Source organism: Manis javanica, chromosome 18, assembly GCF_040802235.1.
Source record: "Manis javanica isolate MJ-LG chromosome 18, MJ_LKY, whole genome shotgun sequence".
Taxonomy (NCBI): Eukaryota; Metazoa; Chordata; class Mammalia; order Pholidota; family Manidae; genus Manis; species Manis javanica.
Window position 1 is genome coordinate 3331439 of NC_133173.1, and position 22333 is coordinate 3353771.

The window sequence follows — 22333 nt, forward strand, 5'->3', positions numbered from 1 at the left end:
TTTTGAAGCAGTTGGGGAGATTTGATTGTGTAACTGATGTTACAGAATAATCGTTGAATTTTTAGGTGTGAGGTTATTTCTGATATTCATTAAATTTGAATTGGTACCTGGACAATTGCACTGGCAGAATGAATGAAGGCATCAACGCATTAAGCAGCAGGTGGAGCATCTGGAAACCCCTCCATCCCCAGCTGCCTTCTCGGTCCTAATCCTCTTGCAGGAGCAATAGCGACTCTCCCTCTAATGTCTGAGCCTTAGCTTGTCAATCTGGGGGCATATAGTCACCAGGGAACCTACTGCGACACAGTTTCCCTAGGTCCTTCCCCAGGCTTCGTGACTAAGTGTATCTGCAACAGGGCCCAAGAAACTGCACCTTTAGCAGGCTGCCTGAGTGAACCTGACGCAGAAATCCACTGACCACCGTGAGAAGCCCTGGGAAGGGAGCTGGCAGAACGCAATGCGCCCTGGTGCACAGTCCTGCCCTTGGTCAAGGGCCCTGACATGGGTGAGGGCCCAGGCTGAAGGAACTCCTCATGGCCCAGAGCCACTCCTCCTCCACGGTCTTCTGAAATCACAGGTCCTCCTCCTGAAGCCATGCCCTCCCCTGGGAGGCAAGCACAGCTGCACGTGGTGGAGTACAGATGCCACGTTCCTAAAGTTCCCCCCTGTGCTTAGCAGGGGTAGAGCCGGAGGCCCACCCACTCCTCCCCCAGAGGGGCACCATACCTTCACCTTCTTCCCTGGAGATGAATCCTGACAACACTATGCAGAGAAAAAGGAGAGAAAGCAGCTGTGCTCAGGCTGGTCTGCCCAGAGAGAGCACCATCTCCGCGAAGATGACTGCTGCCCTCCCTCGGAAGCCGGCGGGCACGGACCCAGGGGCACTCTCACCTTCGGGGCTGAGGCAGAAGTCAGTGGATGCCGAGCCGTGCTCATTCTGGATGGTGCATCGATACACGCCGCAGTCCACGGGCGACGCCTGCACGATGGCCAAGGCCGCTGGCCCCTCGTCCCCTGCACTGCAGAAGGGGAGGACCCTGTCATGAGGGCCATCACAGGGCACAGCCCAGGGCCAGACTGCAGTCCTGAGGCCTCACCCCGCGCGCAGAGGCTGCTGTGAACCCAGCTATGAGAGCTCTGGGGCAGGTGGTGACAGGCCCTGGGTCAAGAGCTGGTCCTGGTCACATGACCTGGTTTGCAGTCCTGACACTCGCCAGCTGTGTGACTTTGGGCAAGTGACATAATCCCTGTGAGACTCGATTTTCTCCTCTCTGTATGGGAATACTAGAATCCCCCTCTAGGGCCACTGTGAGGATTGAGGGAGGCGACAGACCCAAAATGCTAGGACAATGCCCACATTCGTGCTGTGGTCAGGGAGCCAGGTCAGGTGGGGGCGGCACATGCTGGCTTACCTTCTGCCCACCTCGCCCACTGGGCGCTGATCCTTGGCCCAGGTCAAGACTGAGTTACTAACAATGTTGAAAAACTGGCACCAGAGCTTCAGGCTGCCCGAGGCATCCGGAAACTGCTCCACCCGAATCTTCCGGATTACCTGGGGAGCTGGGGGCAGGAACCCCGTTAGGAGGAACAAGCCACCTTACCTGCACCTCCTTCCTTCTCTGGCCCTGCTCCTGCTTCACTGGGCGTCCTTGGTGGGACAGGCTGAGAGAATGCAGGATTCAGGTCTCTGCGCAAGCCCACTACTTAGCAGCCCCCAGCTGCACCCCATGTATCTGAGGCTTTTGCCCTGACCCCACAGCACACAGCTGAAAAGAAATGAGTGCCCAGGAGAGCCTCACCACCCAGGACACAGAGAGCAGCCACGACGGGGCTTCCGTCTGTGCTTGGGGGCCCCCAGCTCCGGGTGGGGGGCCCCTAGCTCCGGAACCTGCGTTTGAGTCCTGCCCCTACAAGCACCCACGGGCAACTCTGCAGAGAGGGATCCCGGTGAGGGGGAGGAGGACAGAGCTGGAACGTCACTGAAGCAGGCCTGGAGCAAAGGTGCCAGATTCATCCCGCGCCCTTACCCCTCACCGTGCTATGCAGTTGGCACCATTACCATCTCAGAGCCAGGACAAGAGCTAGCCTTTCTGATCCTAAAGCCTAACTGTGAAGGGTCTAGGGCAGCAGCCTAAGTCCCCAGGGGCGCGTGTCCCCAGCAACGCCCGCCCCCAGCCGCCCTCTCCCGGGAGCCTTGCCCTGCCCCTCCCCATTGCTCACCTTTCAGCAGGGCTTCAGCTTTCCTCGGCTGGTCGGGGGCCTCCTGCCTGCCTTCACCCAGGGCTTGCTCTGCGTCCAGACGGCCAGCTCTGGGGCTGGAGCCCGGGGGGTCTCCCCGCGCAGGCTCCTCCTCTGTGCGCGGCACCTCCAGCATGCCTGCCTTTCTGCCCTGGGGAGGGGAGTGCTTCTCCCGCCCCTGAGTCCCAGGGGACCCAGGGGCAAGGCCCTTCCTGGGCCCCCGGGGGGAAACTGTGGGGCTCTCCCTTTCTTCAGGCTTGGTTGCCTCCCCGTCTCCCGCTGCTCTGACCTTAGGGAGAAATCTCTTCCTCCGCGCTCCCAGGGCCAGTTCCTCGGGTGTAGCTGCGGGGAGACCTGCCAGAGCCTCCCCTGGGGGCTCGTCCCCTTGAAAGGGCTCCTGGGCTCCACTGTCCGCTGAGAAGGCTCCCTGACCGGAGGCTGCCTGCCCACCCTCCTCCAGCAGCGGGCCACCCAAGCTGCTCTCCTGGGAGGTCCCAAAGGAGCCTTCACCTTCACCCTCACTGGACCCTTCTGAGGGCAGCCCAGGGCCTTCCTCCTCACCCACCACTATGGCAGGGACAGTGAGGGCACTGGGGCCAGGGGCCCGGGCAGCAGCCAGGGCCTGGCGGCCGGCCTGCACCTCCCTGTCCAGGAGACCTGTGAGGCGGCGGGAGGTGCAGGGGCTCAGCAGCAGGGTCTGTGCGCTCCGCACCAGGTGGTCGTTCTCCACATGCTCCAGGATGCGCCTCGATGTCCGGGGACTCAGCCCAGCCACTTCCACAGAGGGGAGCAGAGTGGGCGAGGGGGCCAGACCCCCGGTGGCAGCTTCCTCCTGGGAATCCGGGCTGGATAGTTTCAGCAGCAGAAGCAAGTAGTTCTTCAGGGAGTCGATGAGGCCGGGGTCACAGCTCCGGGGGCCTGGACTCCTCCCTTCCACGCCCGGCACCTCGGCACAGGCGCCCTCACTGCTGGCTGCCATGCTTTCCGGTGGGTGACGCTGGGGGTGGGTCCCAGGCCCCAGGGGCAGGGGCCTGGCAGCACTCGGCAAGGCCTGGTCCCCAGAGGGCAGGAAGGCAGCCGCGCTCCTGTGCTGAGCAGTGGGAGGGCTGGGCGGCCCCTCCCGTGAGCTGGGGGTCAGGCGGGTCCCAGGAGAAGAGGGCAGGGTGGGCGCCTCTGGGCGCAGGCCGGCCGGAGGACAGCCGCCCAGATCCGCAGACGGCACTGCCGCCGGCCGCTCCTCCCTCGGGCGCTGGAACGGGCCGCCCTCTGGCTTGTCCTCGACTGGACCTGACCACTCTAGCCCCCGACGGCTCTCTCCTCCCATCTTTTCCAGACTCCCCTCTGGAGGCCGCTGTGCCGCGAGCGGGAGGCTCCCTGCCAGGGGGCCCGGCGGGGCTTCCTCAGAGCGCCTGGAGGCGGCCCTCTCAGACCTGAGCATGGGACCACGCTCTTCTGGGGCAGGGGGCCCTTCTGGGGCCCGCTCAGGACACTCAGTGATCGGCGGAGACCTGGGACCCTCGGCAGGCGGGCGCTCAGGCGCTCTGGACGATGGGCGGTGGCTGGTCGCGGGCTTCTCCGACGGACCTTCTAAGGCTGTGGGCAAGCTCCCCGACGGCTGTGTCCCAGCCCCTCCGGGTACCGCCGCAGCCTGCTGGGGGCTCCCGCCTGACTCTGGCCTCTCACTCCCTCGGGTCGCAGTGCCCTCCTGAGTCTCCCTGTCTGCCTGCGTCCTCCACGTAGTTTGCGCTCTGTCCCCCGGCGCCCTCCCATCCGCCTGCACCTTCCCATCCGCCTCTGGGCGCCTCCTGCTCCCAGCCTTCTGGTCAGCCGGCGTCCTCCTGTCCCTCTGGCTTTCTGTATCCATGGGCTCAGCGGCGCCCTGACTCCCTGACATGCTGCAGCCAGCGGAGCCCACCTCGGAACTGTTGTTGGCTGGCGCGGTGGGAGCCACGGTTGCCTGGGACTCCGGGACCTGAGAACACATGATAAAAGCAAGAGCTTAACCACATGGACCGAGGACCTTTCCGATGTGGCACCCCAGCCTCCTCTGATCTCACCAGAACTGCCCTGATGGGACTCCTGCCACCTGGTTTCTCAGGACTGCTAGGGTTTGGGAAGCAAAGGACATGTGACAAAGTCCCAAGCCCACCCACCCTGGTCCCTGAGCCCAGAATCTAGACCAGGGAATACCCGGCATCCAGGTCTAGCTCTGGCCCTTGTCTCTCTCCCTGAAGAAACCCTCCTTCCCTGAAAGAGCCTGCTCACACGTCAATCCAGCCCTCCTCCCCCTGCCGTCTGGACGAGAGTATCCTCAGGGACAGATAAAATAATTAATGGCATTACATAAAATTTAACTTATAAATTACTACCTACAAAGATTTCTAAGTATCAGAAGACCCACACACAAAACCAAAGCAAACAGAACATATAATGAAAGACTTTAAAATACATACAATTAAACTATTATCTAAATTAAGTATAGAATTTGAAGCCACTTTACTGAATATGGAATTTTGAATGAATGGTATGAATATGGGAAAAATAAAAGAGTTTGGTGACTCTCAGAAACCATCAAAGGTAAGTGTGACTGACCAAAGAATTTTAATAAAAATGTTCATCCAACTTCTCTGACAACCAGTAAGGTACAACCAGATAAGAACTCCTTGAAGCCAATAAACAGCAATTACTAATGTATTAGGACCCTCTTTTACCTTCTGGTATTCTAGGATTAGGAAATACTAATATAGACATGAGATCTATAAATTTACAAAGAAAATTCTGACTTTGCACACAAAATTTACGAGAACAGAACTTCTGGTTAAAGCTATTTTCCTTCCTCCCCTGCCCCAGCCTGACCAGTCCCTGAGTCCTATTGAACCTACTTCTCAGTATCTCAGTATCCATTCCCTTCTGTCTCCACTACCAACTACCTAAACCAAGCTGGCAAAAACTCTATCTCGCCTGGACTACTGGAAAGCCTCCTCATCGGTATCCACAACTCTGTTCTTTGCTGCTGCTAAACTCTTGCCCTCACTGCAGCACAAATGGTCTTTCCTAAACACAAATCTGACTGACACTCCCTTACTTAAAAACCTCTCAGTGGTTTACCATCACTTACAGGATAAACCCAAAAGCCCTATCCTAAAAGAGCAAAAACTTTTAAGAACACTCCCTGTTGCCTAGGGCGTGGGGAAACAGGTATCAACATAGCCAATTTGGATTATCTACGAGAACTAAAAATATTTGTATTCTCTGACCCAACGATTCCGTTTCTAGGAATTTACCCCTTGATACTTTTTTGTGCAAATGGACTTATACACAAGGATGTAGGACATTCACTGCAGCATACTTTATAACAGCAGAAGACCAGAAATCACCTAAATTTCTTCACTACAGAACTGATGCAATAATTTTGGTAGACCCATATTCCAAATAAATTTTTAAAAATATGGGTGTACCAAATCCAACCAAAAAAGCAGGGTATGGGGTAGAAAACATAATATGCAACCTTTGTGTGGAAAATACACAGACACACACAGATTTGTAAATGGACAGAAAATAGTTCTGGGAGGATACCCACAAGGCCAGTTCCAGCAACTGACTTCAGGAAGAGGAACCGAGTGGTGGGGGTAGGGAATTCAGAAAGGCAATAGTCTCCATATACCTTTTGTATTTTTACAATTTTTTATCATTTGCATATGACACATTCAACAAAATTCAATTATAAATGAAAATAAGTAAATAAAACCATGTGTGATCAATGAAGCCCATCCTTCAGCAAGGGTCCTAGATCTCTCTCTCCAGGCTCAACTCACGGGCTCCTCCACCCAACAAAACTAACTTATGGTGCTGACTGCTGCACTATTTTATAACCACTTTGTGTATTTTTTCTCTGCTGGACATCCTCAGCCGTCTTAGTACCTGGAGGCCTCCTCATTCTTGAACATCTCACTCAAGTTTCTTCTGTTCTTTGAAGACCTCTGAGTTCCCTTCTCCACCCCTCCAAAAAACAGTAGTGGCTTTCTCCCCTATGCACCCATGGCAAATGGACCTAACCCCACCATCATCCCTCATTCTGTGTGGTACCTATTGGTTTCACGCGTGTGTCACGGGCTAATCTGTGAATTTGTCCCCTCTGAAGAGGGCCAGCACAAGCCCAAGGTTAGAGCCCATCAACAAAAACTATACAGCAAATGGCTGAACCCTTCCCGTGCACTTCCACGGTGGCTGAGCTCTCTAAGCGCTATGGGGTGTGTGTGTCTACGTCTGGAACTGTGTGGGGATTGGAGAAGGAATGTCATGCATTCTTAAGAATGCAAATTATGTGAGCAGGGGTGAACCCAGCTGGTTCTCTGAGAGATTTTTCACTGCGAAGAACATGAGTAGGTTTAATTTGCCAACCTGTCTATCCTCCCCATAAATTCTCAGAGTTAAGGATCCAGTCAGGTTCACCTGCGTATCCTTCACAGGCCCAAACACGTAAGAGGTTTACAGGAATGAGCTACTAACTGACAAGTACTATGGCTTGTAACCCTCTAAGAGGGCAGGGCCCTGGAGCGCTGGTGTCGGGAGGTAGGGGGCGAAAGCAGGAGCCTAACGGGGATAGTCCAGGGGAGAGTCAAGGACCTGCAATCTCCTTCCCCTGAAACCCAGACCCAAGGCTGATGCTGAGGCTTTGTCATCGTCAAATGTTTGGTAGAATTGCCAATGAAACCATCTGGCCCTAAAGATTTCTTCTTTGGAAGACTTTTAACAAGTTCAATTTCTGCAACACTCACAGGATTTTTCAAGTTATCTTATTTCAGTTTTGCATGATTTTGGCAGTTCATGGTTTTTAAAGAATTCATCTATTTCATCTAAACTGTTGAATTTATATGCATGGTTTTCATAGTCGTACTTTATTATTCTTTTAATGCTTTCAGGGCCTCTAGTGATACTCTGTTTCATTCTTTAAAAAAAAACTTTATTGAGGTATAACTGACAAACAAAACTCATATATATTTAAGGGTATACTTTGATGTTTTGATATACCTATATATTATGAAATGATCACCATAATCAAGCCCCTCTTTTATTCTTAATACTGGCAATTTGTGTCTTCTCTCATTTTTTTTTTTTCTGAGTCTTGCTAGAGGTTTATCAATATTACTGATCTTTCCAAATAACTAGCTTTTGGTTTATTTTCTCCATAATTTTTCTGTTTTCAGTTTCATTTTCTCTTTTCTTCTTTATTTCTTTCCTTCTGCTTGCTTTTGGTTTATTTTGCTCATCCCTTTCTAGATTCTCAGCATGGGAGCTTAGATTATCGATTTCAGAACTTTTTTTTTCTAATACAAATATTTAATGTTATAAATTTTCCTAAAAACACTGACTTAGCAGTATCCAGAATTTTGCTATCTTGCATTTTCACTCCCATTCAGTTCAAAGTATTTTCTAATTGTCCTTAAAACTTTCCTCTTTGACCCATAAAAGTGTTTCATTTAATTTAAAAGTGTTTGGAGATTTTCCTACTATCATTCTGTCTTTGATTTCTAACTTAATTCTATTTCTGTCACAGAATATTCTTTGCATGCTTTCAATTACTTTGTATTTGTTAAGGTTTGTTTATGACCCAGGATATGATATATTTTAGCGAATGCTTTATACGCATTTGAAAAGAATAAGTGTTCTCTTGTTATTACATGGGGTTTTCAACGTGTCTATTAGATCCAGCTGGTTGATAATGCTGTTCGGTTCTCTCTTCTATTCTTGGTGATTTTCTGTCTACTAGTTCAACCAATTACTGAGAAACACTGAAGTCTCCAACTATCATTGCTTATTTGTTTATGTTCCCTTTCAGTTCTGCCAGTTTTTGCTTCATGTATTTTGAAGCTCTGTTGTTAGCAGCAAACATATTTTTTGTTTGGTTTGATTTTCTTGAATTGACCCCTTTATCATTACGTAATTCAGTAGTTTTTGCTGGTAATTTTCTTTGCACTGAAGTCTACTTTGTCTCATATTAATATGGCCACTCCAGTTTTCAACTTACTAGTGTTTGTACAGTATATATTTTCTATTATTTTACTTTTAGCCTACCTGTGTCTTTACAGTTGAAATTGATTTCTTTAAAAAAGTATGGAGTTGAGAATGTTTTTTGATCCATTCTCACAATTTCTATCTTTTACTTGGTGTGTTTAGACCACTTACATATAGTGTAATTATTTATATTTTGAGTTTATGTCAACTATTTTATTTGTTTTCTATTTGTTCCCTCTGATTTTCCTCCCTCTCTTCCCCTTTCCCTGTTTTCTATTAGATTATTTAAACTTTTTTTTAGAATTCCAGTTCAACATGTTGTGAATTCTACTATATTTCTCTATATAGTATTTTAATTGTTGCTCTAGGGCTTACAATATTTATATACTTAACTTCCCAGACTACTTATATGCAACAAAAATTTTACCATTTTTAGTGAAATGTATTAATCTTTCCATCATATAGGTCCCTTTATATTGCAGTTTTATGTATTACATTTAATATATTAAAAACTCTAGCAGACATTACAATTTGTACTTTTTACTCTCAAACATATTTTAAGAATTTAAGAGAATAATAATCTATTATGTTTACCCAAATATTTACCACTTCTGTTTCCTTAATTCTTAATAATACATGTTTCCTTTTGGTATCATTTCCCTTCTATCTGTAAAACTTACTTTGGCAATTCTTTTAGAAGAGGTCTGCTAGCAGTGTATTCCCTTAGTTTTACTTTACTTGGGAATAGTTTTACTTCACCTTCAGTACCGAAAGATATTTTTTGTTGAATGTAGAATATACATTGTTTTTCTTTCAGCTGTTAAAAAATATTATTCTACTTCCTTTTAACCTCCGTTGTTCCAATGGGAAATCTGCAAGCACTTGAGTCATTGTTCCCCTCTAAGTAACACCTTATTTTTTTTCTCTGACTACTTTCAGTGTTTTTGTTGTTGTCTTTAGTTCTTGGCAATCTGATTCTGATGTTTCTTGGCATGATATTCTGTGGGTGCATCTTATTTGGGGTTTGCTGAATTTCTTGTTCTGTAGGTTTGTATCTTTTGACAAATTTGAGAAGTTTTCAGCCATTGTTTATTTTTCAGCACCACACTCTTTCTCTCCTTCTGGGTCTCCAATGACGCAAATGTTAGACATTTTGATATTGTACCACAGGTCCCTGAGGCTCTATTCATTTCTTTTTCCTATCTTTTTTCCCTTCTGTTATTCAGATTGAATAATTTGTATTGGTCTATCTTCAAGTTCACCGACTCTTTCTGTTCATCTTAGTTCTGCCATTGTGCCCAACCAGCAAGTCTTTTTCTTTCAGTTATTGTATTTTTCAGTTCTAAAATTAACATTTGGTTCTTCATATCTTGTATTTCTTTGCCAGGTCTTTCTATCTTTCTGCTTATTCCTAAAGTGTTCACCCTTACTTTTTGTCACATTTTTTATAGAAGCTGTCTTAAAAATCAGATAATTCCAACATTGCTGCCATATTGACATTGGCATTCCTTAGTTGTCCTTTCCTATACAAGTTAATATTTTCCAGATTTTTTCATATGCCAAGTAATTCTTTTATCCTGGACATTTTTAACATTATGAGACTCTATTTCTTATATAAATCCCATGAAAAACATTAATATTTTTGTGTTAGCAAACAATCGACTTGGTTGTGTTCAGGCTGCAAATTCCATTCAGTCTTCCAAGGTTGCAGTTTCAACGTCAGGCCTATTTGCAGAGCCTTCGCAGCGCGATGCAGGTCTGTCCTGTGTGTGTGCCACCCAGCAGCCAGTCCGGGACTCGGATAATGATCTCTCAGTTCACCGGTCAAAGGTTCTGGTGCACTGCTCAGAATCAGATCCATGCATGAACAGCTTGGGAATAAGCCTAGGAATTTCTAAGTAGCTTATGAAGTCACTCTCCCCATCCTCTCCCTCTCCATGATCTCCCCTGTACTTCCTGGGTCCTCAGGGCTCTCTTTTCCTTCCCCTGGACAGATAGCTGGGGCTTCACTGACCCACTTCTATCACGCACTTTCACACATGAGCCTGTGTCCTGGGCCGAAGAAGATGTCCAATAGGGAAAAAGAGCAACAAGGACTTATCCCGCCCTCTTGGTGCTACAGCTTCTCTGAATGGAGGGGATTCCCTTCCCTCAAAGTTTAGGCACCTGTAAACTCGGCTCTCACTACTTGTCACCACCAGGAGACCCCTTTCCCATCCTTGAGCTTCATCTAAAAGGCTTCTCCCGGAGCTCTTCCATCCATGCTGACGCTTATTTCTGATTTTCTGCTTATATTAAGACCAGGCCAGGGAATATCAGAAGATATATAAAAAAGAAAAAAAGGGTGAATACTGCTGGTTCCATGGTACTTTGAATTCTTGTCTTTTCCCCCAATCTGTCTGCTACTATTTGCAGTCATCAAATAGCTGCATCATGCATTTTGCCCATTTTAACTGCATTCAATGGGAAATATAGGGTGGAATTTGTTTAACCGTATCATCCAAAACTGGAACTGTCCAAACAAACTAAATTAAGTATTAACTGCTGTATTTTTCAGTTCTGTACTTCTAGTTAGTTCATTTTTAAGTTTTTACAACTTTTTATAGCTTCTAGTTCTTTGCTGAACTTTTCAATCTTGTCTTTTTACCATCCTGAGGATAGGAAGAATAGTTTTAGCTCTGTAGTTCACGTCTGATAATTTCAAAGGCTAGAAATCCCTGTGAATACATTTATAGTTCTTGCTATTTCTGCTGGTTCTTTTTCATGTCTTCTTCTCTTTTTGTGCCTGCTTATCTTTATTTGGGTGCCAACACTATATTGGAAACACTTTTTAAAAATATTTGAGGCTTAAGATGATGCTAACATCCTCCAGATGATTTTTTTTTTGGTATCATTACTCTACAATCACATGAGGAACATTATGGTTACTAGACTCCCCCCATTACCAAGTCCCCCCCACATACCCCTTCACAGTCACTGCCCATCAGCGTAGTAAGATGCTGTAGAATCCCTACTTGTCTTCTCTGTGTTGTACCCTCCCCGTGCCTCCCCCCAACATTATACATGCTAATCGTAAGGCCCCCTTTCTTCTCCTCCCCCCCATCCTTCCCTTCCCACCCGTCCTCCCCAGTCCCTTTCCCTTTGGTAACTGTCAGTCCATTCTTGGGTTCTGTGATTCTGCTGCTGTTTTGCTCCTTCAGTTTTTTCTTTGTTCTTATACTGCACAGATGAGTGAAACCATTTAATACTTGTCTTTCCTCCAGTTGATTTTTGTTTGCTTCTGCCAGGTGCTTGGGGACACCAAGTACCTCGAATCGACTTAATCTAATTTCAGGGATTGAGCCATTTCTTAATCACCCAGGTAACTCAGAGATAAGCCTTGATTCCTATGATGGTAATTTACTTCTGGTTCCCTTATTCCTAGGGTGCAGACCTTCAGGGCCCCAACACAAGGGTTTGCCAGAGGTACCGCTCTTGAGACCACAGGCTCCAGTTTCTGTCTCACTAGTCCCATGAGGCTGTCCAAACACTGCTGAGCCTCCTTCTCCTCTTCCGGGTAGTAAACAACCTCTGCTAAAAGCTGTGCCAAAAGCTGGCCTTGCCATTCTCGATTTCCATCTTCTCCCAAATCCTTGGCCAGTAATTCTTCGCTTTCTAGCTCCCCAATGCCCTCAAGCAGACATTTTTATATTTTTCCCAGCTTTACTCATTGTCCTCTGAAGGACAGTGGATCTGAATTACCTAACCCAGCACTACTGGGAGCTAATATTCAGTAAGTGTTAGTTCTCTCCCCTTTCTGTCTGACCCCAAGCCTGGGTGATGTCACAGTTACTGCTGAACAAACCAAAGCAGAACACAAGACACAGAAGAGAGGAAGAAGTGCTGGAAAGCTTTAAGTGCATCTAGGCACTAAGACCAGGGCGGGCAGGCCTCACAGTCCTTGTCTAGCCCACCAGCTTCCCTTTGCTTTGCGTCCTTCCAAGAATGTCCGCCTTCCTCTCTTCCACCTTTCGAGTTTCCTATCTGGGGATATTACGGGCATTCTCTTATATTTAAAAAAAATCTATTTGATGTTTTTCTACTATGGTATTTCCAGCAACAAATCCTACACATGTTGGTAACCAATCTGGCGTCTTCCCAGTGACTGCAGACCTTCCCTAATGACGGCAGAACCACCCCACCCCCTTTTCTTGGAAACCTACTGCAGTAGCTATTTACCACATCTTCTTTGCACTTAGGTTTGCTGTATGTCTAATCCCCTGATTCATTAGATAATTCCTCAAGGCCAGGGTCGTTTCTCTCCTCAAGCCCTTTCCCTTCAACAGCTCTCAGAAAATACCCATTCTCATGTATTCTCTGAAAACCAAAGAGACCTTCTTATGGGAGGGGAGTTTCTACATCTTGAGATGATCATCCTCAGGACTACGGGGTTTCACAAGAGACCCTCTGAAGTCTCAGGACTCAACAGAGCTCTCCCACACCTACACTGCTCCCTCCAAGGACTCGGGCAGATGGGGCACTCCACCATGTCTTCACACTCCTGAGCTCAGCCACAGAGATCTGGGCAAGTCTCAGAGGAGATCTCAGGTTATGGTACTAAAAAGCAGCCTTTGAGGGCACTGAAGGCCAGTCCCCACTCACCAAATACCTTGAAGGCAAGACTTTTTCTGCCCAAGGAAACAGCTGTCTGAAGAGCACGGCTAGGCTCAACGGCAAGGTGTCTGGACATTCTTAACAACCCAAGAGGCCTCAGTTCTAGCATGTGTTCCTCATCCCTATCCAAGATGGAAGTCCAACTTGAGGTGCCAGAGACACCCCTTATTTCCAGGAAAGAGAATCAGGACAGAGCAGGAAAGCAGTGGCACAGTCCTCCAGAAGCAGAGACCCTTACGTGCCTAGCCCTGCCCTGTGAGGGGAAAAGGGACGTTCCTACGCCAGGGTCCTCACCTGACCCTAAACTGCTTGGTGATGTCGCTGGCCGGCTGCTGGGCTGCTGCTCCCGCACCCACAGGCAATGAGCTATTATTGACGGAGCCACTATGTAAAGAGCTCTGCCCAGGGCTCTGGGCACAGGCAGAGACGGAGGAGGACTATGGACCTGCAGACTGTTGAATGCAGATGTGATTCTAGTGCACAACCTATTGCCAGGAGAATAAAGCCAGTAATAAACCCTTTTACCCTTAGAATGTTGTAATTCCTCGTTCCCACTGAATCTATAGTCAACTTGTCCAGAACCGAAAGCCTCAGGCAAAACCCCCTAACGAGAGATATGCTGAGCCCATATGAAGAAAACAACAGAACTTAAAGAGACCAGAAAAAAGGCTTTAATTATGGAAAGAAATACCATGGTCTCAGATGAGAAAACTAAAAATTAAGATGTTGATTTTTCCCAATTAATTCTTATACTTAGTGCAATCCCGATCAAAACACCAGTGATATAGAAATAGAAAGCCTGTTCTGGGGGTAGGAACAAGTATTAACTGCAAAAAGTAACAGAGATCTTCTCAGGGTGGTAGAAATGTTCTAAAACTGGATTGTGGTCATGGCTGCATAACTCTAAATTGTATACAATAAATAGTACACTTCAAATAGGTGACTTTTGTGATAGATAAACTATAACTCAATAAAGCTATGCAAAAATATATATCTAACAAGATTCACTGAAAGACCATGAAAAAAGCAAATCTGACTTTAGTTTTCCATGAGAGGATTTAATGCTTTTTCTTTTTTTTTGGATTTAATGCTTTTTATCGTGTTCTTTAAATGGTGAATATAAAGATACAAGATAAAAAACAATGTATCTTGGAGTCTGGAGAATTTCAAACAACAATTTCACAATTTTCCTAGAGGAATAAACAAGAAAGAATAGCTAAGAAAGTTTTTAAAAGAAGTATAAGAGGATTGCTCTGCCAGAAATTAAGCCTGCAATAATTAAAATAAGATCATTCTGTTGTAAGAATCAACAAACAGGTTAATGGTATGATAGATGTATATCAAGCAACTTAAATAGGCTTTAGTGTATATAAAAATTAGTAAAATTAGTACACAAAGAATCACAAATTAATAGGTAAGGGTTGAATACTCCACAAATGATATTGGGAGAAATTACCTACTTCTTAACAAAAACTGGAACTAGAGACTGATGTTATAGTACAGACAAATCAATTCCAGATTAATTTACAAGTTAAATGAAGGAATTAAACAGCAAAAATTATGAAAAATATAGATTAATATTTAACTAACTTCAGAATAGGGAAAGAAAGCATAAAGACTACTGAAGAAATGGCTAAAATATGCATATCATGGCACCTTACGCAAACTTTAAATAGGAAGTTTTCCAGATAATTTTTAGGAACAATGAAAAAATTCTCATGAAATAATGAGAAGTAAAGAAAGCAGAATATAAAACTGAATCAGAATAATAATATAAATAAAATATTAAAAAATAATACAACTACATACATAAAAATACAGGTGGATACACTGAGATGTCTATGGATGGTAAAATTACAGTTGAATTTTTACTTTCTCCTTTGAATATTTTCTGCTATAACCATGTATTTCTTTCATAGCCAGAAAAAAAAGATTTAAAAAAAATAGATTTGGTAGAATGAGACTATGAAAAAAATAATCAAATTCAGTCACTAAAAAGCAACAGCTTCAAAACACACATGGATGTTAAATGCATTTTTTACATGTAGGATATATTTCACAGTTTCTTAAAGCATAAAAAAATTAAATGAAAAAAAAAAATTAAATGAAAGCTTTTTGCAAGAACAGGGGGACCAGTGCAGACAGCCTGCGCTGTCCCAGTCCTCTCCCACCTTGAGGCAAGGAGGGCCCCGCCTGGAGGGGCAGCAGACCTGACTGGGGTGTCCCCCACCCCCGTGGTGGAGAAGCCACATTCACCACAGACGTGGCCTCCAGCTGGTCACATCCCAAACGGGCGCCCTGGGGGCCTCTGAGGGCCTTCCCTACAGCGAGGCCCTGCTGTGCAATCCGCGCTCTTAGGCACCCGGAGCAGCCCTGTTGGCACGGCTGGGAACTGACTACGCCAGCGGCCAAAGTCTCCAGAGACCAAGCATGAGGGGCTGAGGGTCATGAACAGATTCCAGAGAGTCTGGCTGGAGGTTTGCCCCACTCCACAGCCCTCTCAAGTACTGTGCACAGACCAGCCTCAGCACCCACTGAAATAAAACCATCCCCCTGATCACCCTCGAAACTGGCCTCCTCCCCCTTCTCCCACAAATGTTCTTCCCACAGCTGCTGTCTCCCCATGAAGCACCCTTTCCCCTTGCCTCCCACAGGTACAGTAGCAGCTTCTCCTCCTCCGTCTCCCTTCCCTGTTCCAAGAAACCAGCCGCTCCCCCTGCTGCCTGGGATCCATGCTCCCGTTTCCTCCATCCCCAAAATAGTCTCATCTGAGTTCCTACCAAAATGCTGTCTCCACTAAGGGTTGCCAGATTTAATGAAAAGAAATACAGGATACCCAGTGAAATCTGAATGTCAGATAAACCATCAATAATTTTAGTGTAAGTCTATCCCATCTGTTTTATCCACCCCAACTCTTGTAACCCTTTTTCGTTCTGCCACTCATATGAAATTCTGCCCCCGTCCTGCCCACCGTAGAGCGCTGCCTCCCTGCACTCCCGGGAAACACACACCTGCCCTCTGCCCCCGGAAACTGCCACAGACAGAGCACGGCCAGCTGTTTCCTTCTGTCAGTCTCTCAACCCCGCCTCTCCCCGCCCTCTTCTCCCCATCAAACGCCTTAATGCTTTCGCCATCCGAGTTTCTTGGAGACTGGCTATCCCCTACTCCTCCTCCATACTGAATGTCATCTTTTCCCTGTTGGCCACCTGATCGCCGGTAAATGACGGCTCGTCTTCCCAGGTAAACTCCCACTACAGTAGCATCTTACACCTCCTGCCAAGATTTAGTTCTCAGTGTGCACCAGGCCCTGTGCTAAGCCCCGGTTCTTGCAACAGCCCTATGAAGTAGGTATTAGTATTCTGCTCTTAAGAATTGCCCAGGATCACACAATAGGTATGTATACTTGACTCCAAAATCTTAGATAGAAACCAAGACTGCACCAGAATTTCCCATACATTTGGTATTTTTTGCATCTTCAAAGAAGCATCCAGGTTGGGACCCACTCACAATACAGCTCCCTCCTGTCGCTCAGCCTCCCCCCCAACACTGCCACCTCAGTAGAGCCCACAGAAAACGCTCCACTGGCCCCTCCCTCCCCGAAGAACGTCCTCCTCCTCCACTTCCCTCTGGGGCACAGTCCCCTTGGCTGTGAAGGGCCACTCTGCCAGAGGATAGGCTCACAGCCTGTGCTGCCCACACGCCTGGCATCTAGAGATGGGCTGGGGCAAGGGCCGGGCCCGTGGTCCCCTGCTTCTGGCTGACACTTCGTCCCCACCCCACCCCCTTCTATAAATAGCCCACTGCTCACTGGCTGCCCAGCTGCTGCAGCAAGACTTTCCATGAGGTCAGCTTCCCAGAGTGGCCTCCAGGCACCCAACACCCACACTTACCTCTCCAGGAGTCCTGTGGCCGGCTCGTTCCTGTAGGGGGCTGTCCCGGGTGCTGTGTCTCCGCCGGGCAGGGGGTGTGGGCACTTGGGCAGAGGCCTGCGCTGGCGCCTTCCCTACGTTCTGGGCCCCAGGTTCTGGAGCTTGGCTTGGGGAAGAATCAGGCTTGCTATTGGTGGTGGGCTCCCCTTTGGGCTTCGGAGGGGCAAATCTCTTCCTGTTGAAAGGCCTAGTCGGCTGGGGAACCAAGGGTGTGGGCTGGCCAGGGGTGGCAGGCCCCCTCTCACCTCCAGCCCCTCTGGGTGTCTTCCCCGAGGGCGTCCCTCCAGGCGCCCTGCCACCTGCGGAGCGGGACCTGTCCTCCTCCTGAGGCCTGACTGCCCCGGTACTCTCCAGATACATGTCCTTCGGGGAAAAAGACTCTTCCTGGTCTGGGCCTGGGACGGGGCCCTGGGCACTGCGGGCCTGGTCTTGAGTGCCCACAGCAGAGGCTGGCTTCCTGGTGCTGTCGACTCTGGAGGACCCGGGCCACCGTGCAGGCCCACCTCTGGGCTGGGTCTGAGCCTGCTCCACGTCCATGGGCCCCTGTGTCCCACAGGAGTCGGGCCTGTCTGAACTGGGGACACGGTTTCCAGAAGAATGGTGGCTTTGAGCAGCCTTGTCTGACTCTGGCTTCGGCAGACCTTGCTTAGGTCCCTCATCTTTCTTTTTCTTCTTGGCCCCAGACTCCTTTCTGGGGGTTCTCTGAGGCCGCAGCTCCACGGCCCCACAGATGTACGTCAACAGGCCGTGCTCCCCGTCCTCTCCATTCTCGGGCATGGCCTCCCCGTTGGTGGTCACCTCTCCAGAGGCAAAGCTGTTGATCAGGCCCAAGCCAGGGAGCTGACCAGGCTCAGCCTCTCCCTCCTGCCAAGCTGCTGGGGTCTTGTCCTCATCCTTCCTGGGAGGGCTGGTGGTGACTGGCACCTCGGCCCCACTCAGCCGCCGCTTTCGCTGGAAGCGGTCAGGGCTGAGCTTGCGTAGGGTGTCGGCCTCACCCACCACTTCCTTCCCATGCCTCCAGCTCTGCTCGATCTCACGCATCTTTGCTGCAGCCTTGTGCTTGAGCTTGGCGAACCACCGCTGGTGGATCCTGTACTCGGTCATGGTGCCCACCTCCAAGACCCCTGAGCAGGACACAATGCCCTTAGTGTTTTGGGCAGAGGCCTGGTAGATGGCAGCATCTTCTTCTCGACACCTACAGCGGGGAGCAGGAGGTGAGGGGCGCCCCCTCTGCGCAGCCAGAGCCTTGCAGAGATAAGCATGCCACCCCGCACCCTGCAAATCCCACCCTGAGAGCCACGTCCCATCTCAGACGTCACCATACCCAGCACTGTCCGCTCCAGTTGAGGAAACTGAGGCCAAGCATGCAGGAGCTGCCCAAGGCCACGGTGTTCCAGGAGGGACTAGACTTGGGGCCCAGGAGAGCCCCCTTCAGAGGCAGTGACCTACACAGCCCCTTGTGAAGGAAGGATGACACAGGAACTTTTTCTGGCAGCTGACCTCATGGAAAATGTTCCTTGGGACAGGAGCTCCTCTGGCTGTGCCCAGCTCTCTGGCTATCTCCCACCCTGGCCTTAGGGGACCCCAGACACTGGTGGGCAGTGCAACTCAGCAGCAGAACCCTGCCCTGACCCCAGACCCTGCCAGGGCATCTCTGTTCAGCTGACTCCGTTTCCGAGGGCAGGCCTGGGCCCCAGGACCCTCAGGAGGGCAGAGGGGGCAGACCAGGGCCCTCTCCCTCACCTGTAGAGCTGCAGTGTGTGCCGGTTGCCTTGATGAGTGATCTTGTATTTGGGCAAGCCACAGTAGCGGTCCAGCTCTGTGTCGTCCTTGTACCACGTCACCTCTGGCTCTGGGTATCCTGAGAAGGAAGCAGGAGACTGGATTGCAGGAAGACCCGTTCCAGAATAGTGGATGGAGAGAACAGGGTGCCACGGCTTCCCCCAACCACCTGAAAAGACTGGACTGGCCCATCTGTCCCAGGCTTGCTGGAAGAGCAGGGCTGTCTTACGGCTCAGATTATTTTGTAGAAGCTAGGCCCTGTCAAAGCTGAAAACTGTTCCCCTTCAGCAGCTGGAAGGCAAATATAGAAAAGAAACTTCCTAGCTTCCTGGTAAGAAGGGAAGCAAGGAATTTCCAGAAAGCTTTGGCCGGTAATAATAAGCCTCCTCCTTCCATGGCCTGTTATATACCCTCAACTGTAATAACAACTCTGTCTTCAGAGGTCTCCCCACAACACCACTGCCAAGAGTCCTCGTTCTTTCATTTCAGATTCATGAAACATTAATATTATTTGATGACACAGCTAGTACATCCATCCATCTATGCATCCACGCATCCATCCATCCATCCATCCATCATCAATCTACCATCTGTTCATCCATCCATCCATTCACTGCTGTGAGACTGACTGAGGTGTCTTCCCAGTCCCTCCCCTCTGAGGACACCCAGCCCTACCTACAAGGAGAGCTTCCAACATTAGAGTTACATGTCCCTGCCTCCCCTGCCACATAGTTGATTGGTCCAGTAATAGACACCTACAATCAGCTAATCTAGTCCAATTAGTTGACCTAGAATTTGGGCATCAGGACCTAGAGACAATCTACCCTGTGTCTGGAAATATAACTTTGAAGGGGTACAGCCATGTTCTGGCACATGGGCTGAGTAGACAAAGCTGTTCTGCAGCAAGATGGAAAAATGAAGTTGATATTCAGAATAAAATAAGAGATGGGAGTCAGAGTCCCAACTTCTTTCCAAATACTGGGTCCATCCCTTGCCTGAGTACAGAGCACACCTACTTGTCAATTCCACAAGAAGCCTGTCAAGCTTTATCCATGAAATTGGCTTCATTTCTTAGGCTGACTCCAATCAATATGCAATCTTTATTAGATCAAAGGTTCCTAACATATATTCCCTCAAAAATATCTATTAAGTATGTGCTGACTGCTAAGTGAGTGACAGACAGGGTCTCTTGCACTGAGGAAACCTACGGCACATTAGAAAAGGTAAGGCAGGTCCCTATACAATTTGGGGGGGGGGGACACACCTGCATCCAAGCACACATCCTCTGCCCTCCCTACTGTCCAGGGATAAACTGCCCCCACGCCTACTTAAAGTCACCCTCACTGGATCCCCTCTCTTCTTACATCAAGGACATTTCTCCAACAATTACTCCTGCTCTCTCCCGCACCATCACACTTCTCTCTCTGCTCTACCATTCCCATCGGCACACCAGCCTGCCGTACTGTCTCCCTTCTTTAAAATAATTCATCTGACCCCACATCCTCTTCTAGCTCCTGCCTCTACTTCTCTGCTCTCGCCTTTACAGAAGAAGCCTCTGGAAGATGGGTCCGCACTCACTGCCCCACCTCCGCTCCTGCAGTCAGGCTGTTGCGCCACTGCACGGCTCTCGCCAAGGTCACCACCAGACCTGCGGCTGAATCTCAGGCCACACCTGCTCTGTCACCACTGACCCCCTACCTGACGCCTTTGCCCACTCACTTCTGGGCGCCACTCCCTCCAAGGGCTCTCCCTGCTTCACTTGCCACTTTTCCTACCCTCTCTCATCCATACCCCCTCGCCACCGAGGCCTATAAATGTTGGATGCCCCAGGACTCAGGCCTCAGAACCATTGTCCATTCTCTATCCATGTAACCTGGGGATCGAATCCTGTCCTGTGGCCTTGAAACAGCTACATGCTCATGACCCCCAGGTTTGTTTCTCCAGCATAGACCGCTGCTCTGAGCTCCTGGTTGTCAGTTCTGGCTGCACATCTGACGTCTCACATGGAGGATTAACAGGCATCAAACATAGCAGGCCAAGCTCCCATTCCCCTGTCCAAGGCAGGTCCCACATAGCTCCGTAAATGGCAACTCCATCCTTGTAATTTGGCTCAGGCCAGAAACCTGGAAGTAATCCTTTATTCCTTGCTTTTTCTCATGTCCACTCGGCCAGACGATCCCAGGGGCCTGCGCTTCGGAATAGATCTAGAATCTGATCACTTCTCGTCATTCCCCACCATAGCCCTGGTCTATCACCACCGACTTACACCCCGATTTCTGTGATAACCTCCCTACTGATCTCATTACTGGTCTTTCTTCAGCCCATTGTCAGCACAGCAGCCAGAGTGAGTCTTTTAAGATAAAGTCAGCTCATGGCACTCCTTGGCATGAAGGGCCCTTGTCCCGGCTCCCCTCACCCCTCCACTCCGCCCTCCCCGGTACACCCAGCCCCGCAGCCCTCAGGCTCGCCTCTGACGCACCATGCAGGCACCACACCTTCCTATTCCTTCTCTGGCTGCACGTCAGCCCTCAGGGAGCCCACCTACCACCCTGTGTACAACAGCCGCTCTCTTTCCCTGCACCTCTGTACCTCTTACCATGTTTATTTTTCTTCATAGAATGCATTGCTATCACAGAATGCAAATGCGTATCATACAGTTATGAGTTTGTTAGTTAGTGTCCATCCTCTCAAACCCCTGTGGAAATGTCAGCTCCGTGACTTATCTGTGTCACTTGCTGCTGTGTCCCCAGTTCCTAGAATAGTGCCTGGTATGGAACCAACCCTCATTAAATATTTATAGATGAATGAATGAAGCAATACTCTAAGTACTCAGGGTGCGGAGAAGGGGGCAAACACCTCTGGCTGGGGAATCAGGAAAGGCTGTATGACATGAGCGGCATTTGAACTGGCCTTGAAGGGTGGGCAGAATTTCAGAAAATGTGGGTTCGGTGCCTGCACTTCCCCTTCATACCACTAATCACGTTTATGTAACTGACTATTTCCTTGTCTGTGTCCTGTCCTAGACCCGTGTCCCACGTGGGCAGGGCTCATACCTTCTGCTGCTACATCCCTACGCCTAAAAGCGCCTGACATACAGGAGTTACTAAACAGAGATCTGCTGCATGAGCGAGTAAACGAGTGAGTGAGGGGGTGGAAAGCAAAGGGCACACTGGGCACCGGGCACAGGCGCAGGGAGCAGGGGAGGCAAGGCTACAGTGGGGTCGGCCAGGGGCAGACTCTGGGCAGTCCCGACTGTAAAGCGAGCCCCGTGTTTCCACTGTGAGCTCAGGCCCCTGGTTACATCACTGCTTGTGGCCAGGGCCAGCGCAGGTGTCCTCCCATCCTGTGGGGTGATCTCATCCCAGCTCACGGCCTCCTGCCCCATGACCTGCCCAGTAGGGCCTCCGCCCCCAGGGCATCTGAGTCCCCTCAGGCTGGGGCAAAGGGGCAGGGACAGGGCAAAGAGGTAGACGGCGACTGGACCGCACAGCCCCAAGGCTGGGGCCTCGGCCCCATATCACCCTCTGGCACCTCTGCACAGAGTGGGGCCAACCTGACAGCATAGGGCTCCGTGGCAACAATGGGTTCTGGAAACAACTTCATGTGGGGAGAAAGCATTTCCTTGCCCTGGATTACATGAACCGCATTCTACACAAAAGCAGGAGAGGCCCCGCACTGCCAGCTGCACACACACATGCCCGTGCGTGTGCCCACAG

At 49.2% G+C, this 22333-nt stretch overlaps 1 protein-coding gene across 6 annotated transcripts in view; it reads right to left on the reverse strand.

The window, feature by feature from the left end:
• Positions 1 to 22333, reverse strand: part of ALPK3 (alpha kinase 3) — a 47871-nt gene that overhangs the window by 11154 nt on the left and 14384 nt on the right. For all 6 annotated transcript variants that reach the window (XM_037000651.2, XM_037000652.2, XM_037000653.2 and 3 more), the window contains 6 exons: positions 18579 to 18696; positions 16797 to 18030; positions 2221 to 4210; positions 1413 to 1560; positions 892 to 1019; positions 727 to 762 (listed from right to left, as the gene is read on the reverse strand). In XM_037000651.2, coding sequence (XP_036856546.2) covers positions 727 to 762; positions 892 to 1019; positions 1413 to 1560; positions 2221 to 4210; positions 16797 to 18030; positions 18579 to 18696 — 3654 coding nt within the window. The remainder of the gene's footprint in view (positions 1 to 726; positions 763 to 891; positions 1020 to 1412; positions 1561 to 2220; positions 4211 to 16796; positions 18031 to 18578; positions 18697 to 22333) is intronic.